Genomic DNA, 22,445 nt, shown 5'->3' on the forward strand with positions numbered 1-22,445 from the left:
GAATATATTTGTGAGATGTTTTTGGAAACTTTTGCAAACATCTATCTATCTATCTATCTATCTATCTATCTATCTATCTATCTATCTATCTATCTAGTCTGTATATATTTCCCTGACATACAGCCAGAGAAATACATCTATTGCATGCTCTTGGATCAGTATTTGAACACCTTTCTTCTTGGTGTTACTAACAAAGTGCATTTAAAAAAGAAGTGAAGATAAGAAACAAATGTTTTTCAAGTTTCAGCAGATTATTTAAGGAAACTTTAACTGAATGTGAACTAGTTCAGTTGGGATAGTGAAGATCTTAAGTGATGAACTATGAACAACATTTCATTAAGATCTGTTAACATTAGTTTACATCAGCAGTTATTATTCTTGTCTGGGTCGGTGGATAGTCACATCTATGTAGGGGGGGGGGGAAATCTGCCTATTGAATTGTTATTAAATTCATTTTTCTTGCAAGCAAATTTTTTAATCAAAGTTTTAAAACATGACTTTTGAATGCAATTTAAAAGTCTATAAAAAAAGGGAGTTTATCGGACATAAAATACTTCTCTTTGACTCGTTTTACTTATGAAACACTGAAATTGTTTCCAATTTATGAAGTTGCTTATTTTATGTTTGCTTAGCTAGGATTAAGTAAGAGCAATCATAAATTAGTGAAAATGATAAAGTTGGCATCTTCCTGGGCAGCTAGGTAAACAACAAATGCACTTTTGTTAAGACGCATTTTTAAAACAACTCCAGCTAAAGATTTTAAACACTTAAACAGAGCAAACCGGAACTCGATCATTCAACGGGTTTTCTTCAAGGCTCAGTTCCTGATTCATCAAACTCTTTATAAAAACGTAAGTCTCCTCAGTGAGGACAAATCCAGGTCAACTCTGATCAGGTTTTTCACACCTTTCTTGCTCAACTCTTTCTATGTAAGTCCATTTGCATAAAGCATCCAAACTCATCCTTTGTGTTTTCAGAAAAAGAATAAAATCCTTTAAGTTCCTTAAAAAGCTTAATTAGCAAATAATGATCCAAGTCAGGTTTGATTTGACTTCTGATTTTGAATTTTTTTTTTTTTTTTATCTCTTAGTGTTTGGTATTTTATTTTCAGCACAACTTCACTTGCATGAATTGATAGACATTTATTCCTGCATTAATCTACTTTTATTAACATTTCGGGCCCATAAACACAGGACTCCAAACTGTAAAAACAAGTGTCATTTATTACAGTAAAAAAACCTCAAAAAACTGCTAGGGAACTAGATAAAGTAAACGGGATTCAAATTATGAACATGTGGACAATTAAATTAAAATACACAATAAATATATTAAAATATTTCCAACAAAAATCTGTATTTGAAGCTGATTTTTTAAAATGTATTTTATCTACTCTTCAAAACAAAATAAACATAAAATATAACCAAAAGTAGAAGATCAGGAAAGTCAGTATTGGTCTCTTTGAAATGAGTATGACGGCTGGCTGACATGCTGTCAGATAAATATTGACCCATCCCTACATGCAACAGTTCACTGGCTTGACAATATTTGGCGCCCCCACCTGGTCCACTTCAGAACTCACAGGTATATTTATCACAGAGTAATAACATATGATTTAACTAACAGACGTTTCAATTTGGGAAACAATTAGAAGAAGAAAAAAGCACCTGCTCGTCTCATCAATTTTTTTAACCTTTATAGTTTGATATTTTTTAATCATATCTCTGGTTTTAGAAGGATCTGAGGGTCTAAGTTCTGCTCTTTCAAGTGGAATTGACGATAACGACCCAGTGATTCACTTTATTGCACGTCATGTGATCTGATCCCCAAGTGGGAACATCTTTTGCTTCATAATCATACATGTTTAAGAAACTGTATCAAATTTATGTTTCACAGAAATAAAAGTGTGACCACAAAAACACTAGATGGATAGTCAAATAAAAATACAATGAAAAATAATCTTTAGCTAAAACCCTCATGAACACACATATGTTTCTTCAGATCTCCATGTCGTGAAAATCCTTTACTACAAACTCTACAGGCAAACGGTTTTTCTCCTAGATGGAGCCTCATGTGACTGTTGAGATTATATTTTTTGTTAAACCTGATTTTACAGACGTCACAACCAAACGGACGCTCTTCAGTGTGAAGTCTCATATGCAGCTTCAGCTGCATTTCCTCCATGAAACATTTACCGCAGTCACTGCAACTAAATGGTGCAGTGTGACACTCCATGTGATTTTTGAGATAGTTTTGCTTTGAAAATCCTTTACTACAAACACCACAAATAAACTGCTTCTCTCCTGTGTGAACGCTCATGTGCCTCTTTAGATTTCCTTGTCGTGAAAATTCTTTACTGCAAACCCTGCAGGTGAATGGTTTCTCTCCCGTGTGAACAGTCATGTGGCTTTTTAGATGAATTTGTTGTGAAAATCCTTTACTACAAACACTACAAACAAAAGGTCTCTCTGCAGTGTGGATCCTCATGTGCTTTTTAAGATTTCCATTCCTTTTAAATCTTGAACCGCAAACATCACAGGAAAATGGATTTTCTTCTGAATGGACCTCCAAGTGACTCCTCAGACTTGTCTTTGCGTGAAACCTTCTACCGCAATCATCACAGGCAAATGGTTTCTCTCCAGTGTGGAGCCTCATATGTGTCTGAAGACAACGTTTTTCTTTAAAGCCTTTACCACAAAAATCGCAGCTATGTTCTCTTATTCCAGTGTGAATCATCATGTGTAGCTTAACATAAGGCTTGTGCCTGAATCTTTTGCCACAAAAATTGCAACCAAATGGTTTCTCTCCTGTGTGTACACTAATCTGAGAGGCACGTTTGGAACGCAGTTTAGATCTTTTAGCTCTTTTGCTCACCATCACCTTACTTTGTTGTGAAGAGCGTAATACAGCTGCTTTTCTGCCTGATTCTGGTCCTCCACAGTTCTCCCCTCCAGTTTTTGTCTTCCTTTCGTCTTCAGTTTTAATCTGATGAAGCTCTGATAACTGAGGTTTCTCTTCATCCTCAGTCTTCACAGTAAGTTGCTCTTCCTTCTGATGAACCCATAGTTCCTTATTTTCCTCCTTAGTGTGGTGGGGCTCTTGGTCTTGCAGGTCCAAAGTGGGGTTCCAGTCATGGGGAACTTCTTTTTTGATCACCAACATCTGATGGACTAGAAACAATTAAATACACAGGTATTAATAAATGCTTTTAAACACATAATTTACACAAAAAGAAAATGCATCCCCTTTTTAATTCCAATTTATTTCTACAGTAGCACTTTCCAATAAATGTCAACTCGAAGCACTTCACAAACATTTAGTAATCAATTAATTACAATTCAATCATATAAATAGTCGTTAACCACTTAACTATCACCCTCAAAATGCTTACATGTAAGACAATCCCAAGGTCTGGATCTGAGGAGACCTGGTTTAGGAGAACCTGGCTCAAAATGTGATTGATAGGACAGGAAAGAGATATACAAAAAAGGAAAATCTAAAACTTAACATTTACTGGTAGAGGTGGACTTTCTGGTAAAATTTAGAGTCAATTGAAGAATCAGATTTGTTAGTAGCTTGTTAAACAGAGAAACAGAGCTAAATATAAGTAATGCAGCAGTAATACAATCTATGTGTCGAAAAGGAGTCTAAACAGTGACATAGGTAGCTCTGTTGAGCGCCATCATACTACTGTTTGAAGGAGAAAAAAAACCTGGTTCAGATCCAAACAACTCACAATTTCTGCCAAAAATATTAGAACACGTCACCAAAATAAAATGGTGCTGTCTCCCACCTATTAACAAATTCTGCTATTTAAGAAAAATTTATGTTTCAAATTTATCTACACCGATTGAGAAATAAATAAGAACTTCACCAAAGGTTTATCAGCATTTTTTAAACACTTAATTACTCACGTCGTCAAACAACTTCATGCCGAATTTTAACAACGCTCATACTGGACAAAAATAGCCATGGTCCAAACGATGCTTCCTGTAGGAGCATTCAGACCGCGACCCGTTTTTAATTTTTTCCAATCCAAACAAATCAATCAATCAAATTTTATTTCATTTCAAAGTGCTTTACATCATTACAAACACAGAAACACAATGCAACACAGAATCAACAATCAAAACACAGCATTAAGTCAAGTTCTATCAATAAATTTATTGATTGCATTTCAAATACAATTCTAAACAGGTGGGTTTTTAGTCGAGATTTAAAAGAAGTCAGTGTTTCAGCTGTTTTACAGTTTTCTGGAAGTTTGTTCCAAATTTGTGGTGCATAGATGCTGAAAGCTGCTTCTCCTTGTTTGGTTCTGGTTCTGGGGATGCAGAGCAGACCAGAACCGGACGACCTGAGAGGTCTGGAAGGTTGATACAACAACATCAGATCTTTAATGTATTGTGGTGCTAAGCCGTTCAGTGATTTATAAACTAACAACAGTATTTTAAAGTCTATTCTTTGAGCTGCAGGGAGCCAGTGGAGGGACTTTAAATCTGGTGTTATGTGCTCAATGTGAGTCACTTACCGAGATCTTTGCTGTCTTGTGTTTCCTCCTCCAGTTCTGATGTGAATGTCGCAGGTACAGGTGGCTCTAAACTGAACCCTTCAGGCTCATCTGCTTCAACCTTCATCATCTCAGTCATCCTCAGTAGACCTGGGATTCTCCTTTCCAAAATCCTTGTTTACAACTTTCACATGTTCTAGTAGAACAAGGTTTCAGCCCAGAGCTTCTGTTTGTCTGCTCCTGAAACTGCCGTCAGACATAATAACTCTGCACCATATCAAATAAAGTGTATTGACAGTAAATGTCAGAGCAGAGGGTCTGATACCGTGGTCAGTAGTTCTGGGTCCACTCTGTTACTGTGCCCAGCTTCTCGGTCCTCAGCTGGACAACAAGGTTAGAGGACGATGTGGTCCTACCCGCACAGTCTCACAAACTCGGGAGAGGGGATTCGTGTTGTTAAAATAAAAAATAAATAAAAGCTCAAACGTCTAAATCACTCATAAAAGTTTCTGCTGTTAGCTGCGGAGTCTATCGGTGCATTCACTTTGCTGGTGAGGGCGAATTACATTCTCCACTGCAAACCCAGGCTAGAAAATAATCGCAGTGGTTCAAAACAAACACAAAGAAAGAGTTTCCTCACCAAAACTTTTAAACGTAGAGCCTGACATAAATTAAACACTTGTCTTACACAGAGTTTAAAACGTTTCTCTGTCAAGACTTAACCAGTTAAGCTAGCATTGCTACATCCGGTCACTTCCACAACTTTGACCAATGAATGACGAGTAAAGCTGTAATTCGAAAAACCACTTCCTCTTTTAACCACTAGGATTTCAGAATAAGACGTGTGAATAAGCCAGCTATGTATACAACTACACATTTATAGTCATTTTTTCCATTTCACCGTTTTCAATAAATCAACAACTTTACACATATTGTTCTGGCAGGAGATACATTTTAAACATAGCATAGCCTCATCCAAAATTAAAATTTCTTTAAGCATAAATGAGGCTAAAGTTGTTGTATAGAATGGGAATATGTATGTATGTATGTATGTATGTATGTATGTATGTATGTATGTATGTATGTATGTATGTATGTATGTATGTATGTATGTATTAAAATCTAATTTTTATGCATCTGTGGATCACATGTACACATTACTATGTAAAATGTAAAAAAATTGAAGGCGTAAATCTAGGTCATTCAAATACCTGTTGAATGACCTAGATTACAAATGAAAACAAAACAGTCATTGTTGTTCATCTCTCATGACTGCAATTTATTACCACCAGAAAAAATTACATCAGTCACTGTCACTGGTAGCCAATAATGGAATCTAAGTTTTCATTTATTACTAACAAACCAAAATAGACATTAGAATCTAATCATAACAGGAACAAAAATAACTAACAAATATCAGACATATCATACAATATCACAGTATTTATCCTACTAACGAATGAGAAGAAATGTGCTGCAATAATAAATAAGCATTCAGGACCTTATAACTTAAGTTGTGAAACACAGATTGTATTTTGGAGCTTGTTAGAGTTTTTTGTTCCTTCTCTAACCCCCCAAGACATTGAGGGGAAAATCTCCAGATTGTTTTAACTGTCGTGTAGCTTTTGACCATTTTTAACTCATACTCATTTGCACATTTATTTTAATCTAAGCATAATATTTGTAATAACTGTGCAGTATTATTTTCTGTATGTTGCAAATTTGTCCTTTCTATACAGTCCGGTATTCTTACTTTTCTGTCTGTATATTTTCACCTAGTGTGGATATGTGTGCTTCCATTTACCTTTAAATGGAAACCTTTAAAGCAGTGATCGGTCAGTCGTGAATGTTTCGACTCTTAGAGCCGTCTCTTAAGAGTTATTCATTAAAAGGGGCGGGGCTAAAAGCGGAGCGAGCACACCATATGAGACAGAAATAGAAAGTGGGAGAGAGAGAGAGTCGTCTCTTCACTTTTCCCTTTTGCTGCTTAGCTCTCACTCTCAGTGGCTCCGCTGAATGTTGTCACTCTGCTCACAGCAGAACTTTGTTTTGATCAGCATGTTAGGTTAGCAATTAACATCAAGATGACCCATATCCTGATGCATCTATAAACGGATTAGGCTGCCTCAAATATTTCGAAATTTGAACTGAAGCTGATCCAAGCAGAAGAAAACTGTTTAAAAAAAAACAACTACTGTGGGAATTTATTTGATGATGTAGAAGCATAATGTGCTAAGGACATGTATGAATACACAAAGCAGTCATTTCATATTAAGTTATATCACTTGACACTTTTTCTTTGTTTTAAATTAGTCGACCATGATAATCATTACTTGCAGCCCTCATGAACACTCATGTGTCTCTTCAGATTTCCATGTTGCGAAAATCCTTTACTGCAAACATCACAAACAAATGGTTTCTCTCCTGAATGAACCCTCATGTGATTCTGAAGTTGACCCTTTTGATTAAATCTGCTCTTACAGATGTCACAGCCATATGGTCTCTCCTCAGTGTGGACTCTTCCATGTCGCTCTAACTGGATTTCATTCACAAAACGTTTACTGCATTCATTGCAGCTAAATGGTGCGGTGTGAACCTCCATGTGGCTTTTAAGATAATTTTGCTTTGAAAAACCTTTACCACAAACACTACAAGTGAACTGTTTTTCTCCAGTGTGAACACTCATGTGTCTCTTTAAGGTCCCTTGCTGTGAAAATCCTTTGCTGCAGATATCACAAATAAACTGCTTTTCTCCTGTGTGAACATGCATGTGTCTTTTTAGATTCTCCTGCAGTGAAAATCCCTTACTACAAACACTACAAACAAATGGCGTCTCTCCTGTGTGAACACGCATGTGATTCTTCAAATGAATTTGTTGTGAAAATCCTTTACTGCAAATACTACAAATGAACGCTTTCTCCCCTGTATGAACACTCATGTGTCTCCTCAGATCTCCGTGTCTATAAAATCCCTTACTACAAAAGCTGCAAATAAATGGTTTCTCCCCTGTGTGAACATGCATGTGGCTCTTTAGATTTTGCCGTAATGAAAACCCTTTACTGCAGACACCACAAATAAATGGTTTTTCTCCAGTGTGAGAAGACATGTGTCTCTTTAGATTCTCCTGTAATGCAAATCCTTTACTGCAAACACTACAGACAAATGGTTTCTCTCCTGTGTGAAGACACATGTGAGTCCTCAGACTTTTTTGTAATGAAAATCCTTTCCCACAAATACTACAAAAAAAGGTTTTCTCTGCAGTGTGGATCATTGTGTGCTTCTTCAGTGTCTCCTTCCTTTTAAATCTTGTACTACAAACATCACAGGAAAATGGTTTTTCTTCTGAATGGACTTTCATGTGAGTTTTAAGATTTGTTTTTGCGTGGAACCTTCTACCACAGTCATCACATGCAAATGGCCTCTCTCCGGTATGAAGTCTCATATGTACCTGAAGGCAGTGCTTTTCTTTAAATCCTTTACCACAAAGATCACAGCAATATTCTCTCTTTCCAGTATGAATCATCATGTGTAATCGAATATGAGTCTTATTTTTGAATCTTTTGCCACAAACATTGCAACCAAATGGCCTTTCTCCTGCATAGACTCTAATCTGAGCAGTAAGTTTGGAGCACAGTTTAGATCTTTTACCTCTTTTGTGAACCTTAATCTTACTTTGTTGGAAAGAACAAAGTGAATTTAAGTTTCTGTCTGGTTCTGGTCCTCTACTGTCCTCTCCACAAGGTTCCATTTCCATCTGCACGGTTGTGTTGCTTGTTGAAGATTCAGTCTCTTTACTGTCTTCAGTTTTTATATGTTGAAGCTCAGATACCTGAGGTTTCTCCTCATCTTCAATCTTCACAATGAGCTGCTCTTCCTCCTGACTGATCCACTGTTCCTCCTCTTCCTCCTTTATGAGTGAGGGATCTTGGTCCTGTTGGTTCGAACTCGAGCTCCAATCATGGGTAACTTCTTCTTTAATTACCAACGTCTGATAGTCTGAACAATAAAACAAACATACAAGGACATTCTGTGATGATCATAATAACAAATAGTAATAATATAAACATCACAAAGGTTTTAAGTAAATTTCTCAGTCTAAGAAACCAAAAAATATTTAGTAGTAATAATGGCAGATGTGTATATGTTTTTTTAAGATTGTTTAATAAAAAACGGTTTAAAATGTCACAGTTATAACAAGATAAGCAGAAAAGACAAGTATTCAGACAAAAAAAATCCTTAGTGTGGTGGAGCATTTGAGTATCCTTGTTGTGTTAGCTTCTACGCATTAAGGAGAAGAATCTGACCAAGAGCCGTTATATAAGTATACATGGACAAAAGTGTTGGTCCCTCTGACTCAAGTGTGTCTTGAATGACCTGGTGCACCCATTTTCAGGTTATTGATAATTACTTCATGGTGTGTTCAATGTGAACCTGATAAGGAGACATATGGTCCTAAAATGCAAGTCCACATTAACTTTGCACAGTGAAAGCAATATGTAGATCAGTAACCTTGCTAAAAAAAAAAAAGCTCACTTTTTGTGCTTGGCTGTAATTCAATTTTGTCACTTGAATCTGATGGTTTGATATAAAATTAGTTTGCTCAAATATACAGAATTTACTGAGATCTTTGCCGTATTCTGTCGTGGATGCTGCAGGTTTGGGGGGCTCCAAACTGAGCCCTCCGGGGTCGTCTGTCTCAACCGTCATCTCAGACATCCTCACTTCAGGTTTCGGTCACATAACCTTGATCTACTGTACTGCTACTGCCTGAAACAGAAAACAGACTCAAATCAGTATTTGATCAGATAAAGCGTATCAATAGAAAATGTAAACCGTAGCAGAGCTGAAGCGATGCTGCAGAGTCTCATACCTTTAGTTCTTGGGTTCACTCTGTCCCCAGTCTGTCGGACCTCAGCTGCACAAGGATTAGAGGAAGTGTCCATAGACGATGTAGTCCTCCGTATAGTCTTATCGACTCGACTTGTAGCTGTAAATCATGAACTTTAAGAGATTGTACTTCAAAAACGCTTATTTGATTTCTGCTGTTAGCCGCTTTAGCTCCACGGTGGGTTACAGTCCATTCACTTTGCTAATACATGATAATTACACTCCGTCCAGCAAAATCCAGTTAGAAATAATCAGAGTGGTTTCAAAACAAACATGAGGAAACCATATCATCACGAATGCATTCGAGCTAACAGTGTAAAAAACCAATTACACAAACTTTAAGACGTTTTTGTTTCAAGACATAGCTTGTCAAGTTAGCACTGCTATATCGGGTTACTTCCGCCTCACTGACCAATCAATGACGAGTCAAGAGCTGATTCGATATACTACTTCCTTTATGCGCTAATTGATTTTCAGAATAAAATAACAAATGGAGATTACTTTATCATTAAATGTGTGGAGAAAATCTTATTCCATTTTTACTTCGATTACCAAATTTGTCTTTTTATCACAACACACCGTAACTTTAAATTCTTAAACATCTTTTGAAAATACTCAAGACACTTTCAATGACCAACAAGTAAAGTCTAGTCAATTAAATCCAATTCAGTTCAAACAGCTTTGAAAAATGTTTATTAGATAAGTTTTAACATATTTCACAACAGTACTCTGTATACATTGTTTAGTATAACATGTAACAAAAAAAATAGTATTTGGTGAACTACCATTACTTTGAGGTCACTATACTTCAGCTATGTGGAATCATGTTTCAGACAGCATTCTAATGAGGGCTCCACATATTCAATCTGTGGGAAAACACAACAGTCTCTGATCAGGTAGAACAATTTTTTTGAAAAGCTCTGAAGCCCAGCTGCTAATTTCTAACAATGTTTTTGACATATCAAAATAAATTTAAGAGAAAGAGAGAGATCAAAATAATAATGAAAAATCTGACCAAAAAGAAAGATTTTTAAAAAGAAACTGAAATAAATGGCGCCAAAACACTTGCAGCCTTTACTGAAAACAATAAAATAAAAATAATAAAAATTTACTAAAAATCAAAACCTGAAAGGTTGACCAATTTGGCGATGAGTAAACCAGACATGAACAAGCTTCAAACATTAGCAATGTCGTAGTGAGAAGAGACAATTTGAATGATCACATTCATAAAATAAATTAGGCACATTTTAGTTACAACCAATACATTTTAATTTCTAATCTACCCAATTTACAAACAATAAGATGCTTTACGCATCCAAAGAGGGAGTAACTCACAGTTCCAATGGCATTAACAAACTCAAGATACATTTTCAAATTAAAATCCTAGAGGCAGTTTTGCAAGTATGTAAACTGACAATTCAGAGCACTTCTGCTGAGACTAATTTTTTTTTAGATGAACAAAACTGTCGTTTTTGTCCTGCTTGTACCTTATCGTTACATTTTAGACTGAATAAAACTTGATCAAAACTTCTGCCAGTATCTGAAAAATAAAGTTTAAGTGGAAATGAGTTGGGAAAACACTGTTAGGGATGACAAGTAAAATGAAGTTATTTACATTATTTACAATCCATTAGAAAATAAAAACTTTGTAAATTAATCTCAATCAATTCAACATAAATGGCTCATCACCATGCTTACGAAAAGCACTAATCCATTTCCTGATGTCAAATGCCTCTTTGAGCTTTTAAAGTGTACGTAAACTTCCAGGAAATATTATTTTGTCTGTACTAATTACATGCAAAACAAATGTTAACATTTTTGAGTTTGTAAAGCTGAAAATCCTGCAGCTCCTAATACTGTCTTTTAACTTATTTACAGAAGGAATGCTGAGGAAGTCTTCTGCTTCAGTGGAAGATGAACACTGACACACACAAACCTAAAGCGAACCTGTAACTGGAAACCCGTTCGCTGTGTGATAGTTTACTTCAGCATCACACAAATGTTTCATTACCGCAAGCAATTAAATGTCCAACTCTAAAAAACAAAAAAGGGGTGGGAACAACTGCACACATTCAAAGAAGATGGCTTTATCAACATATATCTGATGATTGTGTAGCAGGATATCCAGCAAGATATTTTCCAGATATGTTCAGGAAAAGAATAATTATAATGACAGTTAAACATGGTGGTGGCAGTGTGATGAAGATGGGCTTCTTTGCCTGGAAGACTTGGCATAACCTAATGGAGCCATGAAATCTGCTCTTTACCAGAAACCCTAAAGGACAACGACTGGCTTTCAAATTATGACCTTAAGTTCAAACACGTTTGAGTTATGGACATGAGCAATGATCCAGAGGAAAAAAAGAACAGCAAATCCAACTCTGAATAGCTAGGGGAAAGAAAGGGGGTTGAATTGACCTAATTAAAGCAGGAACTCAAATCATTAAGCTTTGAATAGCCAATTTGACATCGAAAATGTGAAATAATGTAATTTAGCACTTACCAGCAGCCCCAGAAAGCAGAGACCGTAGACTCATTGGAAAAATACTGACAGTTTAGATTACGATCAAATGAATCATTCTTTGTAGCCCCTGTGAACCTCCATGTGTTTCTTCAAATTTCCAAGTCGGGAAAATGCTTTACTGCAAACAGTGCACACAAACGGTTTCTCACCTGAATGGACTCTCATGTGATTTTCAAGCTGACACTTTTGATAAAATCTGGTCTTACAGATGTCGCACCCAAACGGCCTCTCCTCTGAGTGGACTCTCACATGTCGCTCTAACTGGATTTCATTTACAAAACACTTACTACAGTCCCCACAGCTAAACGGAGCAGTGTGAACCTCCATGTGGTTCTTGAGGTGATGTTTCAGAGCAAATCCTTTACTACAAACATTACACATGAACCGTTTCTCTCCTGTGTGAACATGCATGTGTCTCTTTAGAGTTTCTTGTCGTGAAAATCTTTTCCTACAAACACTACACACAAAGGGTTTCTCTGCCGTGTGAATCCTCATGTGCTTTTTTATATTTTCCTTTCGTTTGAATCTGGTGCCACAAACATCACAAGAAAACGGTTGTTCTACTGAGTGAACTTTCAGGTGTGTTTTAAGTTTTGCTTTTTCGTGAAACCTTCGACCACAATTATCACATGCAAATGGTTTCTCTCCTGTGTGGAGTCTTATATGTGTCCGAAGAGAACTCTTTTCTTTAAACCCTTTCCCACAAAAATCACAGATATGTTCTATATTGCCATTGTGTGTCATTAGGTGTAATTTAATTGAAGTCAAATGTTTTAATCTTTTGCCACAAATTTTGCAACTAAACGGCTTCTCTCCTGCATGGATTCCAATCTGAGCCATAAGTGTTGAATTCAGTTTAGATACTTTACCTCTTTTGGGAACTAACATCTTACTTTGTTGAGTGGAACCTGTTGGATCTGGGTTGTTGTCAAGTTCTGGTTCTCTACGGTCCTCTCCATTATGTTCTGTTTTCGTCTTAGCTGAGCTGCTGTTTGAAGCCTCTAATAATTGAGATTCGTCTTTATTTTCACTCTGCAGCTCTCCATCCTCATTGATCCACAGTTTGTTCACTTCCTCCTTCATATCTGGGGTCTCTGTGTCCTCTTGGTCCAAATTGGGGTTCCAGTCATGGGGAACCTCTTCTTTAATCACAACAATCTGCTGGACTTTGGACACAGAAACACATATAAACATTAAGAATCATTTATACATATATATTCAGTATTGATATAGACAGGTATGTTTAGAAATGTGTTTTTTAGCTTATTTATTTTGAGAATAAAATTCCTTAATAGACCAAAAACGCAATACGTTCCACAGAAATGGAACCAATTATCCAAGTAAAAAGCTATAAAAATCCTCAGTTTAATAGCAAAGAAATTTTCTTTCTTAAAATTGAAAAGAATCCAAATCTAGGTTAAAGATGACTGGAAATATGCATTATCAAAAACTCTTAAGAATTTAATTTGTCCTTTTCTGACTCTTGAGCATGCATTAAGCTCACAGTAGGTAACTTATATATATACAGTACAGACCAAATGTTTGGACACACCTTCTAATTCAATGAGTTTCCTTTATTTTCATGACTATTGACATTGTAGATTCACACTGAAGGCATCAAAACTATGAATAACACATGTGGAAATATGCACTAAACAAAAAAGTGTAAAACAACTGAAAATACCCCTTATATTCTAGTTTCTTCAAAGTAGCAACCTTTTGCTGTGATTACTGCTTTGCACACACTCTGCATTTTCTTGATGAGCTTCAAGAGGTAGTCACCTGAAATGGTTTTCACTTCATAGGTGTGCCCTGTCAGGTTAATAAGTGGGATTTCTTGCCTTATAAATAGTCATGAAAATAAAGAAAACCCATTGAATTAGAAAGGTGTGTCCAAACTTTAGGTCTGTACTGTATATATAGTATAGCAAATTTTAGCAACAAGGCAGTTCAAAGTGCTTTAAATCATAAAAAACACAAAATAAAATTACAACATTTTGAGTGCATATACGTTAGAGTACAGTCACTTACTGATTTCTTTGCTGTCTTGTGTTTCCTCCTCCAGTTCTGATGTGGACTCTGCAGAAATGGAGGGCTCCACGCTGATCCCTCCAGGTTCAGCTGCTTCAACCTTTATTATCTCGGACATCCTCACTCCACTTGAGATTCTCCTTTTCACAGTCCTTGTTTACAACCTTCACATGTTCTATTAGGGCAGGGTTTCAGTCATAGAGCGGGCATCTTTAAGTTTGTTTTCTACCGAAACTGGAATCGGAGACAAGTATGTGATCAAACAAAGTGTATAATCATACAATGTAAGCTGTAGCAGAGCTGAGGCGGTGCTGCAGAGGAGAGAGTCCGATACCTTGGTCAGTGGTTCTGGGTCCACTCGGTAACTGTCTCCAGTCTCTCGGTCCTCAGATTAACAAGGTTAGACGAGGTGTCCACAAATGACGTGGTCTTCTCTGCACGGTGTCATAAACTCAGAGTGTGGGCATTCTTAAATACTAAACTATAAACTGAAAAAGCTAGACTGCCGACTAATTAAGTCTCCGCTGTTAGCTGCTTTAGATCCGCGGAAGCTAACGGTTCATTCAGGTAGCCTAGTAACGGCTAATTACATCCTGTGCCGCAAACTCCGACTAAAAATAATCAGAGCGACTCTAAACAAACATTTGGAGGCGGTCTCTTCACGAAGACTACCGGGCAGAGTCTGAATAATCAATTTTACACTTGTTTAACATAAACTTTACAACGTTTCTTTTTTTTTTTTTTTCTAACAGGGCTTAGCTACGAGCTAATATTACTACATCCGGTTTCTCCCTCCTCACTGACCAATCAGCGGCAACTAAAGCTCAGCATTGTGTGAAAAACAACTTCCTCTTTCAGCTTCGAGCTCTAGAACAGGTATTATGGGAAGATTATAGTGACTTTACATCTGATCCATACTCCAGTCTAGAAGGTGGCGGTAATGCACCTAAAAGTTGTTTGCCAACCGCCATAAAAAAAAAACAAGAAGAAGAAGAAGCTTCGAGCTCTTCAGACAAAACTCTGAATTCACGCTCCGTTAAGCATCGGCGTCAAAAGTGGTCGTTGTTTTAGTGCTGACTTTTTCAGCTCAGTTTTAATTTTTCAGATTGGACTAGAGGCTCAGCTATCAGCTGAATATTTAAGCAGCTCAAACCATCCATATTTTGACCAGAAACACTTTTAGGCAAAATCCCAGAAATCAACAAACCAATTCACAAATTAATTTAGTCTGAGTCTGATCTCAACCACTAATGAATCTCCATAACATCTTGTCTGCCGGAAATAGAATCAGTCTGTATTATTTCAATGTTTTGTGTTTATCTGATGGGATTTGCACAAGATGATTAGGGCTACCGGAGAAAAAATGAGTTTAATCTCAGAATCTTAGTTTTTTTCTGTGATTTAAATCAGTTTTTTTTTCAGACAGCCCTAATCATCTTCCGTATTTTCTCCATTTTGTTTAACCTGAGTAGATTGCCATTGAGAATTTTTGTTATTTTGAGACACAATAAATTTAAATAAATGTCTTTATGTCTATGGTTTTGATGATCTGTCATATTTTGGAAAAAATAAAACCAATGACGTTGATAAACAGAAAGTTAGAACGAATTTTATTGATACCTTATTTTTGATTTATTTATTTTTGTTGCCAAGTCTATATTTCTTCCAATTTCCTGACACCTAGACAAAAGCTAAATTGATGTTTATGAGCAGATTTTAAAATAAACCTTGTTTAAAACTAGCACCTGACTTTTTTTTATATTATTAAATATCTCTAGTGTGACTAGGACAAAGTTATATACATCTCCCCTGTTCTAAACATTCAACAATGTGACTACGGACTGAACAGGTTTTGCTTAAATCAAACCTACTATCCTTCTGGCTTCAAATATGGCAAAGCTTCAGAGATGGATTTATAATTCCCCTTCAGGACTTAAAAGATGACAAGGTCAAAAGTAACAAATATAAACAAAACAGCCACAATCCCGTCACACATAATTGCGATGGTGAAAGTTTGACACTTTTACCACCAGAGGAAGCCATTTTGACAAAAATGACAAAATTTTATTTTTGTTTACTGTCAACTTTTGGAGTTATTCCACATAAAAGTTGACAACTAAACAGAAAATAAACTCAATATTTGCAGAAACGTTATTTTGAGGTAAAATTAGATACGTTAGGGTCAATAATTGTACATATAGCATGTAGTTACAAACAGGAATACCAATTAATTAATATTTTTGGAAATTATCCAAATAAAGAAATAACATTCTTTGAAATTAAAATATTTTCAGGTCTTGTGCATTTGCTGCAGAAAGATCTAATGCTGTTAGCTGGTCTGTGGTGACCACAGCCCTGCAAGCAGATTCTTATTTCTGTGTTTTCAGGGTTCTCTCAGTCCTGTTTTTCAGTAATGTTGATCACTGACCTCATTCAGCTCAGATTCCTCCCAAATATCCAGGCTTCTACAGTGAGCCAAAACTTAGTTTAGTTCGTACTTCTTCTCCTCTTCATCAGTATCACACTCCCACCTGTAGTTTACAACCAACTGTAATCTGTTCAGACCAACACAGATAATGTCATTCAAGTATGTGATTATAGGTAATCCTGTCAAACAAGTAAAATCTAAAATTTAAATAAATCTATTGTTGCAATCAAGTAATGCGGCAAACATTTAGCCTGTAAGTCAGAAAATAAAGGACCACAAAAAAATCAAATTAAAGGATGAAAACACTCAGAGTCAGATTGATATCTTGATGGTTTTGGTATTCAAAGTCTGAAATGGGATTTTAAGATCTTAATGGTTCTTTCCTGCTGACTGCAGATTGGTTCAGACCTCTCGATTTAAAAGCATGGATAAAATCTTGTAAATAAAAAACAATACTGCAGGATATTCTCAGCTTACAGCTTGAATTTTAGCTAATATATATCCTCAACAAAACATGTCATATACAAACTGAACTTATATTCATAACTACATATTTGCAAATTTGTTAAACTACATAGGACACACAGGTCCGATTCACAAGAAACTAGTCACGTCAATACAAACAGCTTTGAAGCACTTTTATTAGATCAGTTTTAACATATTTTACAACAGCACCTCTTTTATTACAGTATGTTTCTACCAGATTACATGAACATTTTCTACTTTTAATAAAGACTAGAATGAAAAATTCAGCTGAAGTGAATAACTACTAGCAGGAAGTAGTGAGTGTAATATTAGTATCTGGTATCCACCTTTTATTTTGTAGAAGTGTCTGATTCAGAACATTTTTGTTCATTTCAAAGAGACAGTATTGGGAAGCATCAATGAAGCATCTTAATGACTGGAGCTTGTTGAAGAGCTGATTTTAACAAAGAAAAGTGCACTGTCCTGTAGTCATGTAAATACATTATGCTGATATAAAGCTACAAACCACAGCTGTTAGTTTCTGAAAAGAGCTCTGATAGAGAGGTGGACCATTTGAAACTAGGATTAACTGTTTGAGGTGGTATTGAGGTGATTAGGCTCTAAACAGTTCTCATTAGTTGAACATTGCTTAAATTTCTTGTTCATGAAAATAATGATGAATGTGACATGAAAACAATAACTGACGTTTTATACCGAACTACCACCCATACCAGTTCAATGATTGAACCTAAAGCACCACTAACCAACCAAAACCTTCCAACTTTTCCAAACTTGGAAAGTTGTACTGAGAGTGGCCAATATAGACTATTAATACATTTGATGATTTGTATAGTAGTTAGCTAACAAAACAATTAGTCAATTGTTCTGCATTTGTTTTCCTTGTTGCTGATTGGCTGTACACCCATGAGCAGAAATAAGGAAGACTGGCAAAGTTAGCTTCTGTGGTATTGCTAAAATGGTTTCCAGTGAGTGCATTAATGCATATTAAGGTGTATTTGGTGTTTGTACTCTTAAAATAGGCAGTTATGCATGAACATGCATGTGACCTTTTAGATGAATTTTCAGAGAAAACCCTTCATTACAAACATTACAAACAAATGGTTTTTCACCCGTGTGAACAGACATGTGTCTCAGTAAGTTCTTTCGTAATGAAAATCCTTTACCACAAACACTACAAATAAATGGTTTCTCTCCAGTGTGAACACGCATGTGACTCTTTAAAGTGTCTTTTTGTGGAAATCCTTTACTGCAAATACAACAAATAAATGGTTTCTCTCCTGTGTGAACATGCATATGTCTCTTTAGATTCCCTTGTAGTGAAAATTCTTTACTACAAACATTACAAACAAATGGTTTCTCACCTGTGTGAACACGCATGTGTCTTTCTACATTCTTTTGAATAGCAAATCCTTTATTACAAACACCACAAACAAACGGTTTCTCTCCAGTGTGAACATTCATGTGACTCTTTAAATTTCTTTGCCGTAAAAATCCTTTACCACAAGCACTACAAATAAACGGTCTCTGTCCTGTGTGAACATGCATGTGGCTCTTTAAACTTTCTTTTTGTGAGAACCCTTTACTACAAACTGTACAAATAAATGGTTTCTCTGTTGCATGAACACACATGTGACTTTTTAGATTGACTTGTTGTGTAAATCCTTTACTGCAAATACTACAAATAAATGGTTTTTCTCCTGTGTGAACACCCATGTGTCTCTTTAGATGGTCCTGTTGAGAAAATCTTTTACTACAAATACTACAAACAAATGGTTTCTCTGAGGTGTGGCTCCTCATGTGTTTTTTAAGACTCTCCTTAATCTTAAACCTATTGTTGCAAACATCACAGGTAAAATGTTTTTCTTCTGTATGGAGCTTCATATGAGCTTTAAGATGTTTCTTTGTATGAAACCTTTTACAACAAACGTCACAGGCAAAAGGTCTGTTTCCACTGTGGACACTCATATGAGTCTGAAGAGAAACCTTTTCTTTAAATTCTTTACCACAAAGATCACAGCTATGTTCTCTTATTCCAATGTGAGTCATTATGTGTAATTTAGCTGATGTCTTACGTTTAAAACCTTTGCCACAAAGACTGCAACTAAATGGCTTTTCCCCAATCTGAGCGGTAAGCTTTGAACAAAGCTTAGGTGTCATCTTACTTTGTTGGGAAGAGCAACAAACAGCAACTGGATCTCTGTTTGGTTCCTGTCCTCTGAAGTTCTCGTCATCATGCTGTGTCTGTCCCATCTGTTCAGCTGAGCTGCTGGTTGGAGCTTCAGTCTGTCTGCTATCTTCAGTTTTTATTTGGTGAAGTTCTGATAACTGAGTTTCCTCTTCATCTTCAACCTTTACGGTAAGCAGCTCTTCCTCCTGTCTGATCCACAGTTCCTCCTCTTCATCCTTTACAGAAGGGGACTCTGCATCCTGCTGCTTCAAACTGGCATTCCAGTCAAGAGGAATCTCTTTAATCACCAACATCTGATGGACTGGAAACAATGAAACACACAAAGATATTAGTGATAAACAAAAATCCATTGAAGAACAACTGTAGTAGTTTTTTTCTACTTTTTTTTATTTTTTATAAAAGAAAAAGAATAAATTAATCAACATACAATCAAGTCAAATGGTCAATCCCAATCCCAAAATTAGAATAATAATGACGATATGGCCAACTTTCTGTCACTTCAATAAATGCAGGCCAAAAGAAGCTTAATTATTAGTTCATATGAAACTAAGCAGGATGTACTGACTGTTTGATCTGATAAAACATGGCCTGCATTTAATAGGCTGCTGTTCTAATCCTTGGATTGACATGTCAAACTACTGTCCTACAATTATTGGTGCTTGGCTATTGTTAAGTATCCTAGTTTCTAAAAGAGTTGTTCATCAAAACAATGTAAATTAAATGAAATCAGACTTGTGTAGTGCTTTTCAGGACACTAAAAGACGCTTTGGAATAAAATCTCTCATTCCCATTCATGCATACATTGATGATGGTAAGCTACTGCATTGTAGCTACAGCTGCGCAGGGACAGGATGACAGAAGTGCCATATTGCACCATCAGCCCTTCTGACCAACACCAGCAGGTAAAGTGGGTGAAATGTCTTGCCCAAGGACACAACAATGGTAACAGACGTGGGCTTAAACCAGCAATCCACTGATTGCAGGAAGAACTCCTGCCTTCATTATACTCTAATCTGAAAAAAGAAAAAAAAAACTATCAAAGAGCTTTCAACATCATGTAGGTTGGATTAATGATAAGAATAATCAGACAGCATTTAAGAGGGACAAAAAGATTTCCTTAACAATAAGAAAATTATGTTTGTTGGTTTTAAATAAAATATTATAGTATTCATAAATGTGTGTAGAGCCAGCCTGCTTGCCAACATACAAACATATTTACACAAACTAAACTCAAATATCTTGTTTGTGCACACAATGTTGGCCATTAAAGCTGAATCCGGTACTTACATTTATTGCTATAATTATTTCTGAAGTCCAGCAAACATTTTATGACTTCCAGTCAGTGTTTCAATCCAGATAATGTGAGTCACTTACTGAGATCTTTGCTGTCTTGTGATTCCTCCTCTAGTTCTGATGTGGATGCTGCAGGTATGTAGGGATCCAAGCTGAACCCTCCAGGTTCATCTGCTTCCACCTTCATTATTTCAGACATCCTTATCCCATTCTTCTTTCAAACATTCTTGTTCGCAAGCTTTACATGTTCGAATAGGTTATGGTTACAGTCATGTAACCTGTATCTTTTGTTTTTCTGTTTTCTGCAAGTAGAATCAGACACATACACTGCCTGGCCAAAAAAAAAGTCGCCACCAAAAAATGGTCACACTCTCTAATATTTTGTTGGACCGCCTTTAGCTTTGATTACAGCCCGCATTCGCTGTGGCATTGTTTCAATAAGCTTCTGCAGTGTCACAAGATTTATTTCCATCCAGTGTTGCATTAATCTTTCACCAAGATCTTGTATTGATGATGGGAGAGTCTGACCACTGCGCAAAGCCTTCTCCAGCACATCCCAAAGATTCTCAATGGGGTTAAGGTCTGGACTCTGTGGTGGCCAATCCATGTGTGAAAAAGATGTCTCATGCTCCCTGAACCACTCTTTCACAATGTGAGCCCGATGAATCCTGGCATTGTCATCTTGGAATATGCCCGTTCCATTTGGGAAGACAAAATCCATTGATGGAATAACCTGGTCATTCAGTATATTCAGGTAGTCAGCTGACCTCATTCTTTGGGCACACAATGTTGCTGAACCTAGACCTGACCAACTGCAGCAACCCCAGATCATAGCACTGCCCCCACAGGCTTGTACAGTAGGCACTAGGCATGATGGGTGCATCACTTCACCTGCCTCTCTTCTTACCCTGATGCGCCCATCACTCTGGAACAGGGTAAATCTGGACTCATCAGACCACATGACCCTCTTCCATTCCTCCAGAGTCCAATCTTTATGCTCCCTAGCAAACTGAAGCCTTTTTTTCTGGTTAGCCTTACTGATTAGAGGTTTTCTTACGGTTTTTCTTACAGGTTGGTTCAATCCCAACCCCTTGAGTTCCCTTCGCATTGTGCGTGTGGAAATGCTTTTGCGTTCACAATTAAACATACTCCTGAGTTCTGCTGTTGTTTTTCTTCGATTTGATTTGACCAAACGTTTAAGTAATCGCCGATCACGATCATTCAGGATGTTTTTCCGACCACATTTCTTCCTGGGAGACGATGGTTCCCCACCATCCTTCCAGTTTTTAATGATGCGTTGGACAGTCCTTAACCCAATTCTAGTAGTTTCTGCAATCTCCTTAGATGTTTTCTCTGCTTGATGCATGCCAATGATGTGACCCTTCTTTAACAGACTAACGTCTTTTCCACGACCACAGGATGTGTCTTTTGCCATGGTTGTTTAAGAAATGAGGAGTTACTCATTGCATCAGCTGGGGTTAAATAACTTGTTGCCAGCTGAAAGATAATCGCCTATGCAGTACTTATCCAATAGGAGGCTTGTACCTTTTTATTTTGGCCAGGCAGTGTATCATCTGATGTAGGAAAGTGTTAGAATAACCCGAAGAGATGCTGCAGAGCAGAAAGTCTGATACCTTGGTCAGTAGTTCTGGGTCCACTCTGCAAATATCCCCAAGCTCTCGGTCTTCAGCTGGACAAGATGTCCACAGCCTCACACAGTCGAAGGATGGACGTCGCTTATTTAATCTCTGCGGTTCGCTGCTTTAGCTGAAAGTCCATTCACCTGGCTAATTGCTAATTTAATTCTCTACAGCAAACTAGACACAACGAGATCGTTTTGAAACAACCACGTACCAAGGGTGTCACGTAAGGACTTGCTTTACACACATTTTAACACGTTTTCCTGTCGGGATTTTGCCAGTCAAGCTAACATTGTTACATCCGGTTCCTTCCTCCTCACTGACCAATCAGTGATAAGGAAATGAACCCAGCTGACTTCCGGAAAGACGTGACCACTCTCCCGGATTTACTGTACTTACTGTTAGTATTACGTACAAGAATCACCTGTAAGTAACGAGCACACACTCCCCTCACTTAATTCAAA

General features: G+C 36.8%; 4 protein-coding genes across 7 annotated transcripts; all 4 read right to left on the reverse strand.

Annotated features, from left to right (window-relative positions):
* Positions 1 to 1,203: 1,203 nt before the first annotated feature.
* Positions 1,204 to 5,258, reverse strand: LOC116727457 (gastrula zinc finger protein XlCGF57.1-like). 2 transcript variants are annotated; one of them, XM_032574900.1, is made up of 3 exons: positions 4,830 to 5,258; positions 4,526 to 4,750; positions 1,204 to 3,167 (listed from the first exon to the last, which is right to left on the reverse strand). In XM_032574900.1, the coding sequence occupies exons 2-3, from the start codon at positions 4,641 to 4,643 to the stop codon at positions 1,960 to 1,962; spliced, it is 1,326 nt and encodes a 441-aa protein (XP_032430791.1). In that variant the 5' UTR covers positions 4,644 to 4,750; positions 4,830 to 5,258; the 3' UTR covers positions 1,204 to 1,959. The 2 variants fall into 2 exon arrangements, with proteins under 2 accessions (XP_032430791.1, XP_032430790.1); XM_032574899.1 differs by having other exon boundaries at positions 4,526 to 5,258.
* Positions 5,259 to 5,762: 504 nt separating this feature from the next.
* On the reverse strand, positions 5,763 to 9,799 carry LOC116727438 (gastrula zinc finger protein XlCGF57.1-like). Of its 2 annotated transcripts, none has more exons than XM_032574864.1 (3): positions 9,378 to 9,799; positions 9,124 to 9,273; positions 5,763 to 8,500 (listed from the first exon to the last, which is right to left on the reverse strand). In XM_032574864.1, exons 2-3 carry the CDS (start codon positions 9,218 to 9,220, stop codon positions 6,834 to 6,836), a joined length of 1,764 nt encoding a protein of 587 aa, XP_032430755.1. In that variant the 5' UTR covers positions 9,221 to 9,273; positions 9,378 to 9,799; the 3' UTR covers positions 5,763 to 6,833. The 2 variants fall into 2 exon arrangements, with proteins under 2 accessions (XP_032430755.1, XP_032430757.1); XM_032574866.1 differs by having other exon boundaries at positions 9,124 to 9,271; positions 9,375 to 9,799.
* Positions 9,800 to 10,065: 266 nt separating this feature from the next.
* On the reverse strand, positions 10,066 to 14,745 carry LOC116727460 (oocyte zinc finger protein XlCOF6.1-like). Its single transcript, XM_032574902.1, has 3 exons — positions 14,281 to 14,745; positions 13,947 to 14,180; positions 10,066 to 13,081 (listed from the first exon to the last, which is right to left on the reverse strand). Exons 2-3 carry the CDS (start codon positions 14,062 to 14,064, stop codon positions 11,967 to 11,969), a joined length of 1,233 nt encoding a protein of 410 aa, XP_032430793.1. The 5' UTR covers positions 14,065 to 14,180; positions 14,281 to 14,745; the 3' UTR covers positions 10,066 to 11,966.
* Positions 14,746 to 16,995: 2,250 nt separating this feature from the next.
* On the reverse strand, positions 16,996 to 22,428 carry LOC116727445 (gastrula zinc finger protein XlCGF57.1-like). Of its 2 annotated transcripts, none has more exons than XM_032574881.1 (2): positions 21,976 to 22,428; positions 16,996 to 19,349 (listed from the first exon to the last, which is right to left on the reverse strand). In XM_032574881.1, exon 2 carries the CDS (start codon positions 19,339 to 19,341, stop codon positions 17,884 to 17,886), a length of 1,458 nt encoding a protein of 485 aa, XP_032430772.1. In that variant the 5' UTR covers positions 19,342 to 19,349; positions 21,976 to 22,428; the 3' UTR covers positions 16,996 to 17,883. The 2 variants fall into 2 exon arrangements, with proteins under 2 accessions (XP_032430772.1, XP_032430771.1); XM_032574880.1 differs by lacking the exon at positions 21,976 to 22,428 and adding an exon at positions 20,423 to 20,719.
* Positions 22,429 to 22,445: the final 17 nt, after the last annotated feature.

Source organism: Xiphophorus hellerii, chromosome 10 (assembly GCF_003331165.1).
Source record: "Xiphophorus hellerii strain 12219 chromosome 10, Xiphophorus_hellerii-4.1, whole genome shotgun sequence".
Taxonomy (NCBI): Eukaryota; Metazoa; Chordata; class Actinopteri; order Cyprinodontiformes; family Poeciliidae; genus Xiphophorus; species Xiphophorus hellerii.